Below are 16,206 nucleotides of genomic sequence, written 5' to 3'. Positions count from 1 at the left end.
AATAACAAACTTGTTCATATTCATATTCATAATATTGTTGCGCTGTTATAAGCAGAGATCCTAATCCGACTTTATATTCTATCCGTTGATTTGAATAAACACACTAAAATCGAAATATCAACACAAGACAATTGCTAGCCTCGTTGAATATCTGGAATTAAAAGCCTAAATAAAGTAATCCACTGGAACAGTCGACATAATAGCAAAATAAGAGTTTGATCTAGCTAAAGCAATAAACGAATGTTTCAAGGATCAAGATTTGACATCAAAAAATTTTTTTTGCATGTAACGACTCTGGTTCGTTGCTAGTCCAAATTTCTGATAGAATGGCATATAATCTTCGGTGCATTCTAGTGTCAACTTGTAGCAATCCACCTTTTCACTTAGAAGAACCATGCTGCCAACTAAACTGTTTATTATTAAACATTGCCGATATAGTATATAAATAAATTAGTAATAATAGAAATTATATCAAATGAAACTAAAGCTTTGATATGTCTACTTGTCCATTACAATAGCTACACAGCATAAAATAAGAGAGGATGGTACTTACATTTTTGCCAACTGTTTACCACGATACGCATCATCGACTATAACATCTTCTATTCTACCTCTCTGCAAAAAATTTGTTACAGTATTAAAATCACGACACTATATCGCAACAAGTCAATGCTATTCTGTAAACAATAATAATAATACTAACATATGTTGCACAATGAATAAATTTTTGCTCTATAACCAGAGTAGTATTTCCTATAATCTTGCCGGTAGAAGTATCCTCAATCACTGTCACAAAATGGCTGTTTTGCCAAGATTTCATGTGATCAAAGCGTTCTAATTGCAAGAATAAATGATCAAAGATTAGAAGATAGAAAGTTGTATTATTTCCTTCTAATAAAACAAAAATGATCAAAATTACTCTACGTGAGCGGCTATAATTTAGACATACTGTAAAACATTTCTTTTGTTACATCACCAACTTCAGTTAAATTGGATAAAAGTTGTAAATAACCTACGGTACAAAAAATTAAATTATTAGAAGTAAACGAAATCTTTCATTTATTTTCTACACTCAGGTTAAAATCTACATCTTGAAATGATTCAATTTATTCAACCTTTATCAAAGTCATCTCTCTGCAGGGGCCGTACAACCAACGAAGGAGAAGGATTTAAAGGTGAAGATCCTGAAGGTAATTTTAAATTGAGTGTACCGAAATCCAAGTCAGCTAATAGCTTGCAATCATATAAAGCAGTCGTCGATGACTACGATGAGAAAAGGATAAAGGAATAATATAAGTACAAGCAATGTAATCTCGAGGTAAGCGATTGTTTGGTATTTTACTTTTATTACGTGTATTTCGGTGTTGTCCATTACTGATGTTAAGAATTGACATTACTTTACTTAACAATCCCAGCTCTTTTTAGCAATTATACCAAGATAATATTCTAGAATGTTTTACTTTCATGATACTATGATATATTGTATATCTCCCTCGATAGAATACTCTAGTTTCTAATACAGTTAAAACCTATCTATACGACTTATTTATACATCGTTTACGCGTATAGTAACATAGGATAGATCAACGAATACTTCTTGAAGTTGTTGCAATAATCTCGATGGTATTCTACTTGATGAACTGAATCACGGTTATTTATCTACTTGTAGAAACGGTAAATTAAGTCTGTCGTTTTCATTATATATCTTTTTAGATGTTTGTATTCATCAATGGCTACTCTAGTAAAACAATATCATCCTATAATCAACTTTGCCTAAATACCGTCCATAAGCAAGTCTTTTGAGGTTTCAATACATCATTACTATATTACAATAACAACAATCTGAAATGATTAATCTACCATATCAGATGCACGTGCATATACTCATACATCAAATGCAGTAACGAGTGTTTACACCAACAATTGCTCCAATAGTTTTGGTTTAAACTGTCACGCTAAGCTCTATGCCTATATTTTAAATTAAATTAGCAGGCAAAAAGGCTTATGGAATTAGTTGCACCGATGTGGATTAATAGTCACTATCACACTGTCAACCAATTTGTAGACGGAACATGGTGGTGGTAACAATATCAATAATGAAGAGAGTAGGATTGACGTCAGCTATATTTTTACTTTTGACTCTATCCATATCATTATTGAATTGATTCATTAATCCTGCAAACTATAGTTGAAAAGTTTACATCAGAGGAATCATTTAGTATTAATTTGTAAAGGATTACAAATTAAAACTATCCATCTATGTACTGTATATAATGTCATAAAGAAAGAATAGAGTTAACATTCTTAATATGAAATTGGACGCATGAAGGAAATCAATTGATTGAATGGATGGCCTAAATAGACAGATTTCAACTATGCCAACCTAATGGTCTGGTATACTCGCTTGATGACGTGGCATACTACTGTATATCCAAAATGTTAATAATAATAAAATTATCAACACTAATTAGCAAGCTGTATTCATTGCATAATATCTGATCTAATTCTATACAGCTTTACTTTATTCTTAATTACAAACAATAAATTTAAAAGACGATCCATTTTACAGCCTACACGAATATGGACTTGGTTAGAAAATTAGTTTCGATAAATAAAAGTTATCGTCCATAATTAATTGTATAAAATTGGACTGCCGTATAGTATTTCCAGTTCTATCTATTGGATAGTGGGCTAATGGCTAATCTAATTCTATGCTATACAATGTTGCTCTAATTTTTAATTCCAGTATATTCATTCAATTGAAAAGATTGTCCATTTCACAACCTACAGTATACCAATAAGGACGTCGTTGGAAAATTATTTTAGATCAATGAGAGTCATCGTCTATCATTTTATACGAGTAAAATTGACTACAGTAGAGTATTTTAAAATATTGTACATCGCTACTAAAGTAGGAGATTCAATGGCTCAAATCGAACCTCTTTAGGGTATGATGTAATTTACTTGGAATGATAGCTCGTAGTAGCGTTTTTGTCATTGGATTATCCTATGCGTAGAATGATGATTGCATTATCAACTTTTACGTATACAGTAAATGCATATGAAATTAATACGAATGACAACATGTGGAGATCTGGATTGCGATCTCTTGAGTCTATCATAACATTGTTACAGCAACTATATTAGAAAATGTTGGGAGTGAAAAATCCAATCCGAGTAATCACGCCTTTAGCATCAGTTTACAACCTTTTGGGGATCTATTACAACAGTGCTAGAGCTAGCTGGTAGAAGGTCGTTGATTGAAATTAATGAAAGCAATCATGTCTACAATGTACACGGTATGATTGAGATTGTGCACGTCAGTAAGCGAATTGAATGATGCATCTACAGTAGAAGACCTTTCTGATCGATCGTAATAGTCCTAAAGCTGTTGGAAAGTCGTTTAGTAATGAGTAGAAGCAATAACCTCTACATTGTATGCAGGGTAGTCAAGACTATACATATGCAAGCGAATTCTTTCATTATTTCTACCCTATTTAAAGCAAGCCCTTCATAGGTCGTAAGGGTAGAAGAATATCGTCCGATCTCCTTTCTACTAAAACATAGCACAATATTGCTGATAATATTTGACAGAAACTGATTGGAAAGATCGAATCCATAACATGTACAAAGCCCATCATCGGCCAGTTGGAATCGATGTAATCGTACAACCTACAGTATCTATGGTCTTACAGAGCTTCATAAGATCGTTACTATGTCAAAAATGAATTGCATCCTGGTTAAAATTTGATCAAGCATAAGTAAAAATTGTCCCTTTGATTTTCAACAAAGTTCGATGAACATGTTATGTTTGATCTACCGAGAAGTGGCCTTTACTTTTTTCAGACTGTACCTCGATAACCCTATCGTTACCCTGATCCCTATTGATTTCAAGTAGTAACTGTCCAATTGCAGTAAAATCAATTCTTCATCATCCCCAGTTCAACTAGACTATAAGACCATTAGATTGTAGGCTGATGGCAATGTCGACTATCGTGCTTCCATTCGATGATCGACTGTTTAGTATCATCATAGTACACTAACTGTCTATCCACTGTTATCCATCAATCCACTCACTAACCAAGAAGAGAATAAGCCCCCATTGATTTTATTGCAGTAAAATCAATTCTTCATCATCCCCAGTTCAACTACTGTAGACTAAAATCATTTGATTGAAAGCTGATCGCAATGTAGACTATCGTGCTTCCATTCGATGATCGACTGTTTAGTATCATCATAGTACACTAACTGTCTATCCACTGTTATCCATCAATCCACTCACTAGCCAACAAGAGCCTACTGATCCTATTACACCAAAATCAATTCTTCATCATCCCTAGTTCAACTACTGCAGCTGTAGTCTGTACTAAAATCATTTGATTGAAAGCTGATCGCAATGTAGACTATCGTGCTTCCATTCGATGATCGACTGTTTAGTATCATCATACTACACTAACTGTCTATCCACTGTTATCCATCAATCCACTCACTAGCCAACAAGAGCCTACTGATCCTATTACACTAAAATCAATTCTTCATCATCCCTAGTTCAACTACTACAGCTGTAGACTAAAATCATTTGATTGAAAGCTGATCGCAATGTAGACTATCGTGCTTCCATTTGATGATCGTCTCTCGATCGACAGTTTAGTATCATCATACTACACCAACTGTCTATCCACTCACTAACCAAGAAGAAAATAAACCCTCTGATCGTTGTTGTCTACCTATTTTAGTCTTGTACAAGCAATCAATTATAACTAGGGATGCTTACCTCGTCCGCCATGATGGCCAACTTGAATCAATTGCGTAATCAAATGGGGGAGGGGAGGGGATGATCGATTGACTCTTAGCCTATGGTCGTCGACGTGTCGTTATTACCGCGATACACAACCGATTCTCCATACATAGACATAGATCACAGCGACATGAGCAGAACACACTACTATCTATCCAAGCCATCGCACACACAGCTAGAATATTCTGCTAGTCTATGCCTATCAGCGACTGCAGCAAGGACTCCTGCAAGGAATAGAGTAATTCCTGATGATTATCCACGTCGAAAATCCATTCTTAAAGCATTGATTGGCAAATGTTGGACCTATTGACCAGCAAGGACAATCTACTCAACGCTCTATAGTGTAGTATACTATACTGCGGCAAGTTCATGACATAGTATCGTGAGTGCAGCTGTAGGCCCGCCAGCTGGCGCAACCAACTTGCCACAGCTGCAGCTGTGGAGATGGACAATCTGCTTCCAATGGCCTGCCAAATAGTCCGATCAACGGCATCGATACTTTGCGTTAGGAAAATAGATGACAGCCCCTCTCTTTCTTCACTACTGTAGTGTAGCATGGACTGCTCGAGGAAGGCCAAACCTTCTTCAAGTGGTCCATGATTGTAGGCATTGATAACCGAACCTTTCTCAGGTGCATACTCGGAATGGCCATTCTGAGCTAGACCAAATTGCTGAAACCTGTCAAGAATAAACCTTGATGCTATTTGCTGATGTTCAAATTGATATCCTTGTAGCGCAGCATGGACTACCAGAAGAAGACTTCTAGCTCTTCTTCTAGTAGTCCATGATTGCTGGCATTGATTTGGAGTGGAACACAAGTTGTGTACGTCATGTTGCTCATCTCTAAGGGCATGTCCAATTGTCCATTCTGAGCTAGACAAAATTACTGAAAGCTGTCGATAGTAAGCTTTGATCGAATTTGCCGATATTCATATTGATATCCTTGTAGTGCAGCAGGGACTACTACAAGAAGACCATGTCTTCTTTTTCGAGCTCTTCTTGAAGTAGTCCATGATTGTAGGTACTGATTTGGAGTGGAACACAAATTGTGTACGTCATGTTGCTCATCTCTAAGGGCATGTCCAATTGTCCATTGTGAGCTAGGCCAAGTTGCTGAAACCTGTCGATAGTAAAGCTCGATCCAATTTGCCGATACTCACGTTGATATCCTTGTAGTGTAGCATGGATTACTACAAGAAGAGTAGTCTATGATTGCTGGCATTGATTTGAAGCGAACACAAATTGTGTACAGTATGTGAATGTTACTCATAACAAGCTCAAAGAATGCTGCTCATCTCCCATGGCATCATGCCATTGGCTTATCCGTTCTGAGCTAGACAAACTCGCTAAAACCTGTCGATAGTAAGCCTTGATCGAATTTGCTAGTATTCATGTTGATATCCGATAGGATCAGAAAAAGCCGAGGTGAATGATGATATTTTGCATCCACGATGCCTACTGTGCAAATAAAACATGATACGAGTAGAACTCGATCTTAAAATGTTCTGCATGCAGCAAGATGGAGGATATGCAAATGATAGCTTGCAAGTAAACAACGGAGCACACACAATAACTAGTGCTATGAGCTTATTCATACAATCCACAAGGACTGAAATAGCTCTTCATCCTAGCCATGGACTACTAGAAGAAGAAGAAAGTCTTCTTCTCGTAATCCTTGGCAAAACCAACCTGCTCATTTAGATGACTACGACATGACAGTTTTGGCCATCGTCAATAGGGTAATGTAGCGTTGCAGTGATCGACTCTACTTCAAATGACCAGTAAAAGAGTCGATCAGCACGTTTTGAACGTTCTGACCAGCATTTTCTATCCCTTTGCAAATTCTCAGCAAACAAGTCATTTCCATCACGCAAAACATACCCAGCGATCTAGCCTACAGCATACAATCTGTGATAGTAACAATGGATTGTATGGACAAAGAGGCAACAGCAGGAGGGACCTCCGCTAAAAGCATACAAAACACTGCCAAATTGGCTAGCTGCAAGCCATTTCCTTTTCTCTCTCTTGCTCTATTGCCGCTCCTTCTCGGCGGATCAAAGCTCAATTAATCTACTATTGCAAGTTTATTACACCTTATTTAGACTCTAAAGTGGATTGTTAATCATGTATCCTGTTCTACGGTATCCTATGACTAGTATTGGCCATGTAGTTGGCCGTCAAGGTCGCATAACAACGTTGTTGCTTTCCAAAAGGCTTCATTGCAACGCAAGCAATGGCACATCTGGTCGCCAATCGCTTGCAATGTTATGGACTCATCGTCCTTTACCACCTCCTTCAATGATTCGCTCTATTTCTCTAACAGATGTTGTATTACCAAAACGATCCTATACTTCTGAACAACCATCTTCAATAGAACGATATGTAAGTGCAAATGATACGCCATACTTGTAAGTTCAACATCCTCCAAGCCTTTGCTACACTATCCTATGCCATGCAGCGCTACTAATACTTTCCTGCATACATTAAACGAGCTATCGATACAATCATCAAGATACAATCTCGGTCCTTGTTATTGACACTACTGTATGATGGTGTCTTGGATAGAGATACTGCCATGGAGGCTGTTAGCAGTCTCTATCCATTACGATCAGTTCGACTCGGGTGATAAGCATAACTGGAGAAGAATACGATCTATTCTCTGTTGATTGCTCATCATTTCCAGTCGCTCAAAAAGAGACAAGATGATTGTTTTCCAATCGATACAGTAGTATTCTCTTCGAAAAAATAGACTACAACGAGTACAAGCATCTCTATCCGTATAGCATACTGTAAAAGAATATCGCTTAGGACTATCGTACTAACTTGTGCTGCTGCAGTAGATCATCATGACCTACAACATGTTGTACTTTTTTAGACGACACTGTCACGTCGTTTAACCTTAAAATAGCCTCCACCTAAAACACAACATCCTATGGCTACTATACTCAATTCTACAATAGATGTAAGTTGAAAAGTGTTTTAGTAAACATCTTAGCCTATTGCATCTCGTAGTGTAGACATACTAACCGTAGCCAATAGACATAGTGTCATTGAATCCTATCATCAAGCTCATACAACATGTCATTGATGACTTTAATATGGCCAATGTTAACACTAAACCGTAATGTATTATATCAATACAATATGCGTTGAGAAGATACAACGGTAACTTTTTTGATTAGGACTAAACTAATAACGTTCTTCATTGTTTTTGAATAGAGAGATCGAATTATAACCGTACCGAATATTTTATCCATGACACGACTTGTCCTATCTCCATACTTGGCCTATTTGTTACTACAAGATCATTTCACAAGTGCTTTAATACTTTTCACTGCTGCTGGCCTAACTGATTTGGTAAATAGAATAGATGTAGATCTCAATTACATAGTGCTAATTTAGATATAGCCATTACTGCATCTAATCAACTAGCCTTTGAATGAGATCATTGAGAGTTAAACTTTACATGTCTATCTACTTACTGTATAACATAATCTACTACAGTATATTGCTATTGAATTAAAACGCTATGGTATTATAATTATTGGATATGGAGTATAACTGATATCATAATAGACAGTAACATTGAATCTTTCGCCTAGAATTCATTTATAAGTTAACGTTTCAGACACACAATGTGTTGATTTCAGCATAGTTAATAGGTCTAACGACAGTAGAACATAATCTGCTACAGTATATTACTATTAAATTAAAACGTAATTGCATTACAATTATTGAATGAGGAGTATATCTGATATCATAATATACAGTAAAATCAAATGGTTGGTCTAGAATTCATTTGAAAGTTAACCTTTCAAACACACAATGTATTAATAGATTAATGCAATGTATTGTTGATTACCTGTAGATGCAATAATTATTATTATTTATGGAAGACATAGAGGATAAAAATGACAGTATTACGTCGCTATTTATTATCAAGGTGTAAATCATTGTTCATTTAATTCTATATAGCTGGATGGCTGGATTGCAAGGCGTTACTCTAGCCAAAAATCGTTAATTGGAACCGTATTAGACCCCGTTTCCGACAAAATTCTTATGTGTACCTTAACCGTATCTCTAACTGCTGCTTCATTACTTCCATGTAGGTTAAAATTGATCAACAAATTAGCCACATTAATCCATTACTAATGATCCATTTATTACTGTATCTAGGGCAAATTACTGCAATCATTCTATCAAGAGACATTGGATTAGTGACATACGCTTTTTACTACCGATTTAAAACACTTCCTCCACCTGTATGATTTTTGCTACTGCGCAGCGACTCGATACATTTGTAATTTTGGTACTTACTGTAAATTGGAATAACTTAAAAAGTATATCTATCTATTTTAATTGTAGGTTACTCTCAACCGATTTTTCAGTACAAGGCATGCTCCCGCCGAAATCCATCCGCTTGGTATTAGTAAGGTAATGTCTACTGCATACTTGTACCTACGCGTACAGTTTAGTACGTTTAAAAAATTTTGCAAATTTTTCAACATAGTACGACTCACTGGAAATATGGGAGCTTATCATTTATAATTAGAAGCAAATTTCCTTTACTGACTTTGCAAATATAACTTGAAGACATATGCTATATCATTTAATATCATGCCATTCTTATCTTGCTAGCTAAATACCGGTCTACAATTATCGCTGATATTCATGTCTATAGCAGCACCCATATTTGACTTTATACATCATCCTATGCTCCAGATCTTATGGTTCGTCACTAGCCTTATTATTTTTTCTAGCATTTTTTTAATTACTTCTAATGAACTAATTTTTAATCAATCATGATGGGCAATAGGTTTACGACTGCAGCTACAACGGTTGCATCAGGACTTAGCTACATGAGATCTGTAAATTTTGTCAAACATCTTAAGAAAAGTGAAAGGTAATTACTTAAAGATGATGTAAACTCATCAAATAAACAATTACATTTTTGTACTATCTTCTAAGCAAAAGGCTATAATTGCTAAACAGATTTTTCTAAATCAATTTAACAAAGAGAAAATTTGCCTATTTAATTTATCTCAGCAATAAGCTTCTATTTTAAAACCAATGAATCAATAGAAAGAATCTGATGCAATTGATTGTTTATTGCATTGCTGTCGTATCTCAAAGGCATAACATGTCATGCATAGATAAAAATTGCTATATTCCATCGTATTGTTTGACCGTCAAATAGCCTAAAAGAGAAAATTAAGTTTATGTCAATCAATCATCTACCATGATTAGAAATTTCCAGCTTGTGTAATTTCTAATCGATACTGTCTATTATTTGTAATTAATGGATGGATAACATTTATTTGATATATATAGAATTAAGTAACCGTTGATATGGCAAAGTCATTTTTGTTGTATACTTCTTCATTGTTGGTACTAACATGAAAAAAATTATATTTGTAATAATACGCGTATATTACAAATAAAACTGCTTGTCCCTTTTCAATGATAATTCCAAATTACTGGCAATAATGATATGGGTTATAAATTTATAGTGAATGTGCATTATATCCTTCTATTCTAGCACTGCACTTGATAGCGACCAATAGCATCGCCTGTCTAGCTTACCATAGTTGAGAGCTAGCTAAATTTGTATAAACACGGTTAGCTGCAGTGTACGCGTATAAAACAAAAATAATCTATACCAGAGTAGGGTGTCTCGAAGATAATATAGCGTTGAAATACTATACGAATATACTGTACTTACTGTTAGTAACAAATTTTATAAATACAATGTGCACAGCTGGCAGCAGATCAAAAATACCATTAATCTTTGTAATATCATTTGAAAATAAAAATGAACTATTGCATCGCAGAGGAATTTACAGAACAACAGCAATCAGTTCAATTTGTAAGACTATATTCAAATTAATATTAGAGCTTAAGAAAATATTTTATAATGGTATTAAACTCTAGTCAGTTATAATTATATACGAATTGAGCATTGTACAAAATTGATCATCTAAAATCAATCGCACTAGTTTCTTTTTCTTAATAAGGTAAGATGAAATTTTGACATATACTGTATGCTGCACTTATATATCAAGATAGATACGTAAGATGGCAGCTTTATTACAATAAATAATCCAGTCGTGCTTACAAGCTAAATCACCTGAGATTACAGATATAAACATCTCTAACACTATACTAACGTCACAGAATGTGATAACGTGAAAGTAGCTCACCGAAAAACTAGTTTTTAGCTTTTGAGCTTGAAATGTTATACGATAGCAAAAATTAAATTGCGCTATGCTCACCCCTTTGATCAAAAAAGCATAAAATTTTGACATTAAGTATTTTCTTAGCTGTACAATGATGCTGTAATCTTAATGTTTACTAGATTTATGATAATTAATTCATACTGGTAGAGGATTGAAATTTTATTATCAAGATCAAACCAATTGCAATGTATTAGCACAACTTTATTGAGCTACTTTAAGTATTAAAGTACTATCTAAGTCATTGTATCCAATTCCTCGCTGTATAAAGAATATACGTCTTGTATATACTATCTCTAAATATATAGTAATCTACATAATACCATGCTAGGTTACAGTGCTGTATCTAAATACGATGGTATTACACTAGTACTATGTATTAATTGTGTATGAATATAGGCGTATATATGGACATATGTGCAATTAGTTATCCCATAACTACACAACTACTCGTTAATTACATATGTGTAGATTCTAATACCGTTATTTACTACACCAATAGTCCAGTAGCGTATAATCAAGTGCAATACCTAGTTCTCATCCATGATACTACATGCAATCTTTGTAAGTGATCCATGTTTTATAAATGACAATTGATTTATAGTTTTATTATGAATTAACATACTTACTTGAGCTACACAGCAAGACGTAGGTTAAAATGAGTCAATTCATAGAGATTTATGAGCATCTATATAGACGAAATAATCAGTCAGCATAATGATTGTTATCCTCTTAGCTACTATTGTCAGTCTAATTAACTCGCCACTTTGGTTTCCATAGCAACGACGGGCTCAACCTCTGCTAGTATTGTTTCTACTATCGTCTTGATCAAACATTATTTTGCCACTGTAGCAATCATCATAACTACTAGCCATCTTTGGAGCATGTAATAGTAGAGGTAGAAGATCGATGGAAACAAAATTATCGTCAACAGAATCGTCGATGGTAACAGATATGAAGACAACTACAGTAACGAAAGAAATAACTGCGAACCATGATCAACAGGATGAAAATAAGAAAATCACCGAAATAACCGAAAGCCCATATCATAAAGCCATTCAATATATGGAAAAACATCAAATTCTCCATATGTTACAGGTTAGTATGAAGTGAAAACATGACTTCTTTTGCGCCGATACTAGTTTAATTTCTACTTTGTGCAGTCAATACTGTTGATTGGATTGAATAAATTAATATAGCAAGAATATATAAAAGCAATACTGTACTATTTTATCATGTTGTTATATATGTCGTTAACTGAGTAGAATACCTGAAATCTCGGTCTTTTACGTGATACCTAAATGAATACGCCAACTCACCCTAATTTTATCCACGTTTATGTCGTAGGAGATCATCCATAAACGGCATGATACGTTATATTTCAATCGAAATTATCTAATTGAATCACAGTATAATGACGGTTTTCATCAGATGTTATTTCCGATCTTCTGCTATTTAATGTAAGGCGTCGTGATTGGATCATCGAATGTAAAAGATCTCTATCATAGAAGTTTACATTACAATTAAATAGATAGAACGAAGACTGCTATTTCCATCATCATCTCATGTAAACCTACTCCTCATAGCAGCACTTTTACCTTACATAATCTCATTATCTTAAAGTAGCCTTTCAATTAACCTATTTTTTACTTATTTGATCTAAGGCTATGATTATCAAGTATCATGACGATATGTCGTAACCTATCAACCGAATTAAATGCAATAATTTTTCATGGACTAATTACGCGCTTTTAAATAGCTTGCCATTCGATCAAACGATATAATTCATTTCCAGTGAATGAAAATGCTCCAAGTCAGCATACAAATGGTTATAGCTGACAATATGATATATTTTAAAACGACATATAGCAATAATTTTATATGTTACAAGTTATTGAAATTATGCTTGATCGAGTATTCATAGTACAATGTCGTCTTATTAACACAACGGGGTACCAGAAAGGATCTATTACTTCTACTATATATATTGCCCCATAGCTTTCTACAACGCTTCTAGTTTTGGCTAATTTATCATTAAACAAAAATTGCTATAAAATAAAAAAGGAATAGTAACTATCATAGCATATAAGAATCCAGATTGAATAATGTCTTCTACCCGCACAAAAATTTCCAGCTGTGTAAATTTTATCGTTGAATAATATTTATAAAATCAATAAGACTAAGGTAATCAAATTTATAATTGGTAGTAACTTATAAATGCTTTGCCATTATTATTCCTCAACGCTTAAAACATCTTTTCACAAAAGCAAATCTTATCATTTAAATCAATTTAATAAAGTAAACATATGAAATGTCTATTAATCTCTGACATTATCACTTTGGTACGGCCTAAATAGTTACACTTTCAAATATCGTAACATCGTAATTGCAATATTTTTGCCATATTTTGCAAATGAACTAAAAGTATGGGTCGAAATCTTATGTTATTCATGCTTTAAAAGTGTTCTCAAATTGAATTTTTCTTGAATTTATTATACATAATATCACTTTATCATCATATATACGTTATAACCATAATATTTAAAGTATAGTGATTATAGCTATCTAACTTCCTTCACGGTCAATTATCGCCTGGTATTAGGGAATATTGATTTTATGGATTTTTTATTGATGTAAACGTAATGACCACAAATAAACTTTAACTATCTGCAATATTAGAGAAAGTAAAAAGAAAAAATAAACCGTGTAGATTTCAATTTATCGATAGTATTATACGATACATAAAGTTTAATTTATTAAAGTTGACTTTCATCAACTATAAATTAATTCGAAATCTAGGAAGAAGAAAGCTTAATTTTTACCTATTCATTCCTTCTAGCATCTTTATTAACCTAATTTTTTTCATTTAAATTTAAATTTTGATTTGATTATTACATAATTAAAATCTTCCAATCATCGGTAGTCTGTAAACCATCTGTTAATTTACAGTTGATAATTTTCATTTTTATCTTTTTATATTGCCGTTGCTAGCAATTAACCTGTGAAATCATTCATAAAAGACCTGAAGATCCATTGCAATTTATTATTAATGAACTAAGCATCGAAAACGGTCAAGAAAAAGATAGAAATAGCTAGAACAAGTTAACGTGAAGCGATCATACCCTTATAAAAGAAGAATTTTTAACTCTTAAAGATACTATTTTATCCTTCTAAGATTCAAAACTTAGACTTTAACACATCGTAAATGGATTAAATTAACTACTTCAATCCTAAAAATTTCATACACCAGTTATTATCAACCTTAAAAAGGTAGAATAACGTCCACAGCCAAATTGCAGCATAATGCAGATTAAATTAGCATCAAAATGGAATATTCATTATGATTCTCCGTTCTAACAGTGAGTTATACAAAGTAGGAGATCAACTCCTAACATTCTGGTCATCATAGAATTGGATTACAATAATTTGCTATTCAGAATTTGTTACCATCTACCGTAGCTAAAGCTACAAAATTTATAGAGCACAAGATCAATCGACAACAAGCTGATTAAAGAATAGGTTATTCAATGTCTATGCTAGCCTGTGTAATTATTATTACTCTAAAGTACAAGATCATTTGACGATATACTAGCCTTAGAAGAGCTAATAAATTACATTTTACTATTCTATCAGTATATTTACTGCTAACTTTATATTCGTAGCTACAGACTAAGATTAATTGAGGATCAATGAATGTAATTTGCTATACATCATAGCTAGCTTTTGACTCGTAGATAGAGTTTAAAGGTCAATTCCTTTAATAGCTCAAACATAGCTTAAGTTTAAACCATCTCCTTGATTGTGCTGTATTATTCCTAATACTTGTATTATAGGCTATAAATTGTATAGCAAGCAGCACCAATAGCAGCCGATAGATAAAAATTAAATGTTGTAGAAAAGCTGTAGACTTACTACAGTAATTATGATAAAAATGAGATCCGAAAGTTATTGATAATTATTTAAGCTTTCCAAGGGTGAGTAGTCAGCCCAAAATGCATTACTATCAACAATTAATCCATGTAAAATGTGTATGGTAATGATAAAGATACTTTAAAGGGTCATTTCCCAACCTTAATTAAAGTGAACAATTTTCTTAGTTGAAATATACTGTATATCATGATCAGTACCGATGATTTACTGTGATCATTACAACCTCATTAATGTCACCTAAAACAAATATTTTAATTTTAACTATTTGATTGCATAGTATTCTACTTGTAGCCTAACTTTATACTATATTCTTCATTTGCATTTCACAAACGTACTTGATACAGGTTGACAATTGAATCTATCCTTTAGCATTTTAATACGCAAATTATGCACAAATCAAAAATGATAAAAGGTTTAGATCTGTCTATATCAATGTTGACATGAGAAGACCAGTCTCATAATGACAACTCTGTTAGGATTACCAATTTTTGCTTTGTGCATTATCATCACTTCTGAAGTAATGTAACATTTTGATGATGCATTGCTTATATTGCAGAGTTCCGTAAAAATTTTGATGCTTGACCCAACCCGACACTCCAGCTTTCTTGATAATATTTTCGTGCGGGTTGTCTGTAGCATGCTCCTTTTGCAAAACTCTGCTGTATTGTAGATTTTTTTAATACCGGATAATAAACAAGACTTTTTTGCCTGCTTGGAAACATAAGCGTATAAATGTTTATACAGTTTTAAACCTTCAATTGTCATTATCATAACATCGATTTTTGGGAATTACTTTAGCGATTTGTAAGCAAAATAGAAATAAGAACTGTAAAATTTTATTATTGAGAGTCAATTACAAACAATCAACTCTTTCGTATTGACCAACACGATATAAAATGATATCCCTTATCTTGTAAGACAGTATTCTAATCGAAGGTTATAAATCTTGGCTGTACAGATAGAAAATCTGTTAGAAATATTATAAAAGAATAATAGCTGAATCACTAGAAAAATGAGTAATAGCATATTAAAGGCGATTTTTACAATATGAACTATAAAGTATATCTTGGATCGATAATCAAACCTGTAAAATTGAATTGGTGTATAGGATTTACTTCCATTTAAAATAGCAGCTCGAATATCGATAAATATCAAATGTAAGTGCTAGATATGATACTGCTATTTGATGGTGAAAAAGTAAATATTTTCTAGAATATTCAAGACAATAAATCAGTTTTTCATCAT

General features: G+C 33.4%; 2 protein-coding genes across 2 annotated transcripts; one reads left to right on the top strand and one right to left on the bottom strand.

Annotated features, from left to right (window-relative positions):
• Positions 1-252: 252 nt before the first annotated feature.
• Positions 253-1,155, bottom strand: TRIADDRAFT_33438 (uncharacterized protein; the record flags this gene model as incomplete). The annotated part of the gene is made up of 5 exons (XM_002117968.1): positions 253-409; positions 554-615; positions 704-834; positions 950-1,012; positions 1,116-1,155. Coding segments are annotated over 5 exons (453 nt in total), but the record flags the coding sequence as incomplete, so codon positions are not given.
• A 6,862-nt stretch (positions 1,156-8,017) lies between these two features.
• Positions 8,018-9,705, top strand: TRIADDRAFT_33397 (uncharacterized protein; the record flags this gene model as incomplete). The annotated part of the gene is made up of 6 exons (XM_002117989.1): positions 8,018-8,155; positions 8,774-8,903; positions 8,975-9,060; positions 9,164-9,232; positions 9,437-9,528; positions 9,615-9,705. Coding segments are annotated over 6 exons (606 nt in total), but the record flags the coding sequence as incomplete, so codon positions are not given.
• Between the last annotated feature and the right edge of the window lie 6,501 nt (positions 9,706-16,206).

The sequence above is a fragment of the Trichoplax adhaerens genome, genomic scaffold (genome assembly GCF_000150275.1).
Source record: "Trichoplax adhaerens TRIADscaffold_34 genomic scaffold, whole genome shotgun sequence".
NCBI lineage: Eukaryota > Metazoa > Placozoa > Uniplacotomia > Trichoplacea > Trichoplacidae > Trichoplax > Trichoplax adhaerens.
This window is presented reverse-complemented; position numbering and strand designations above follow the sequence as displayed.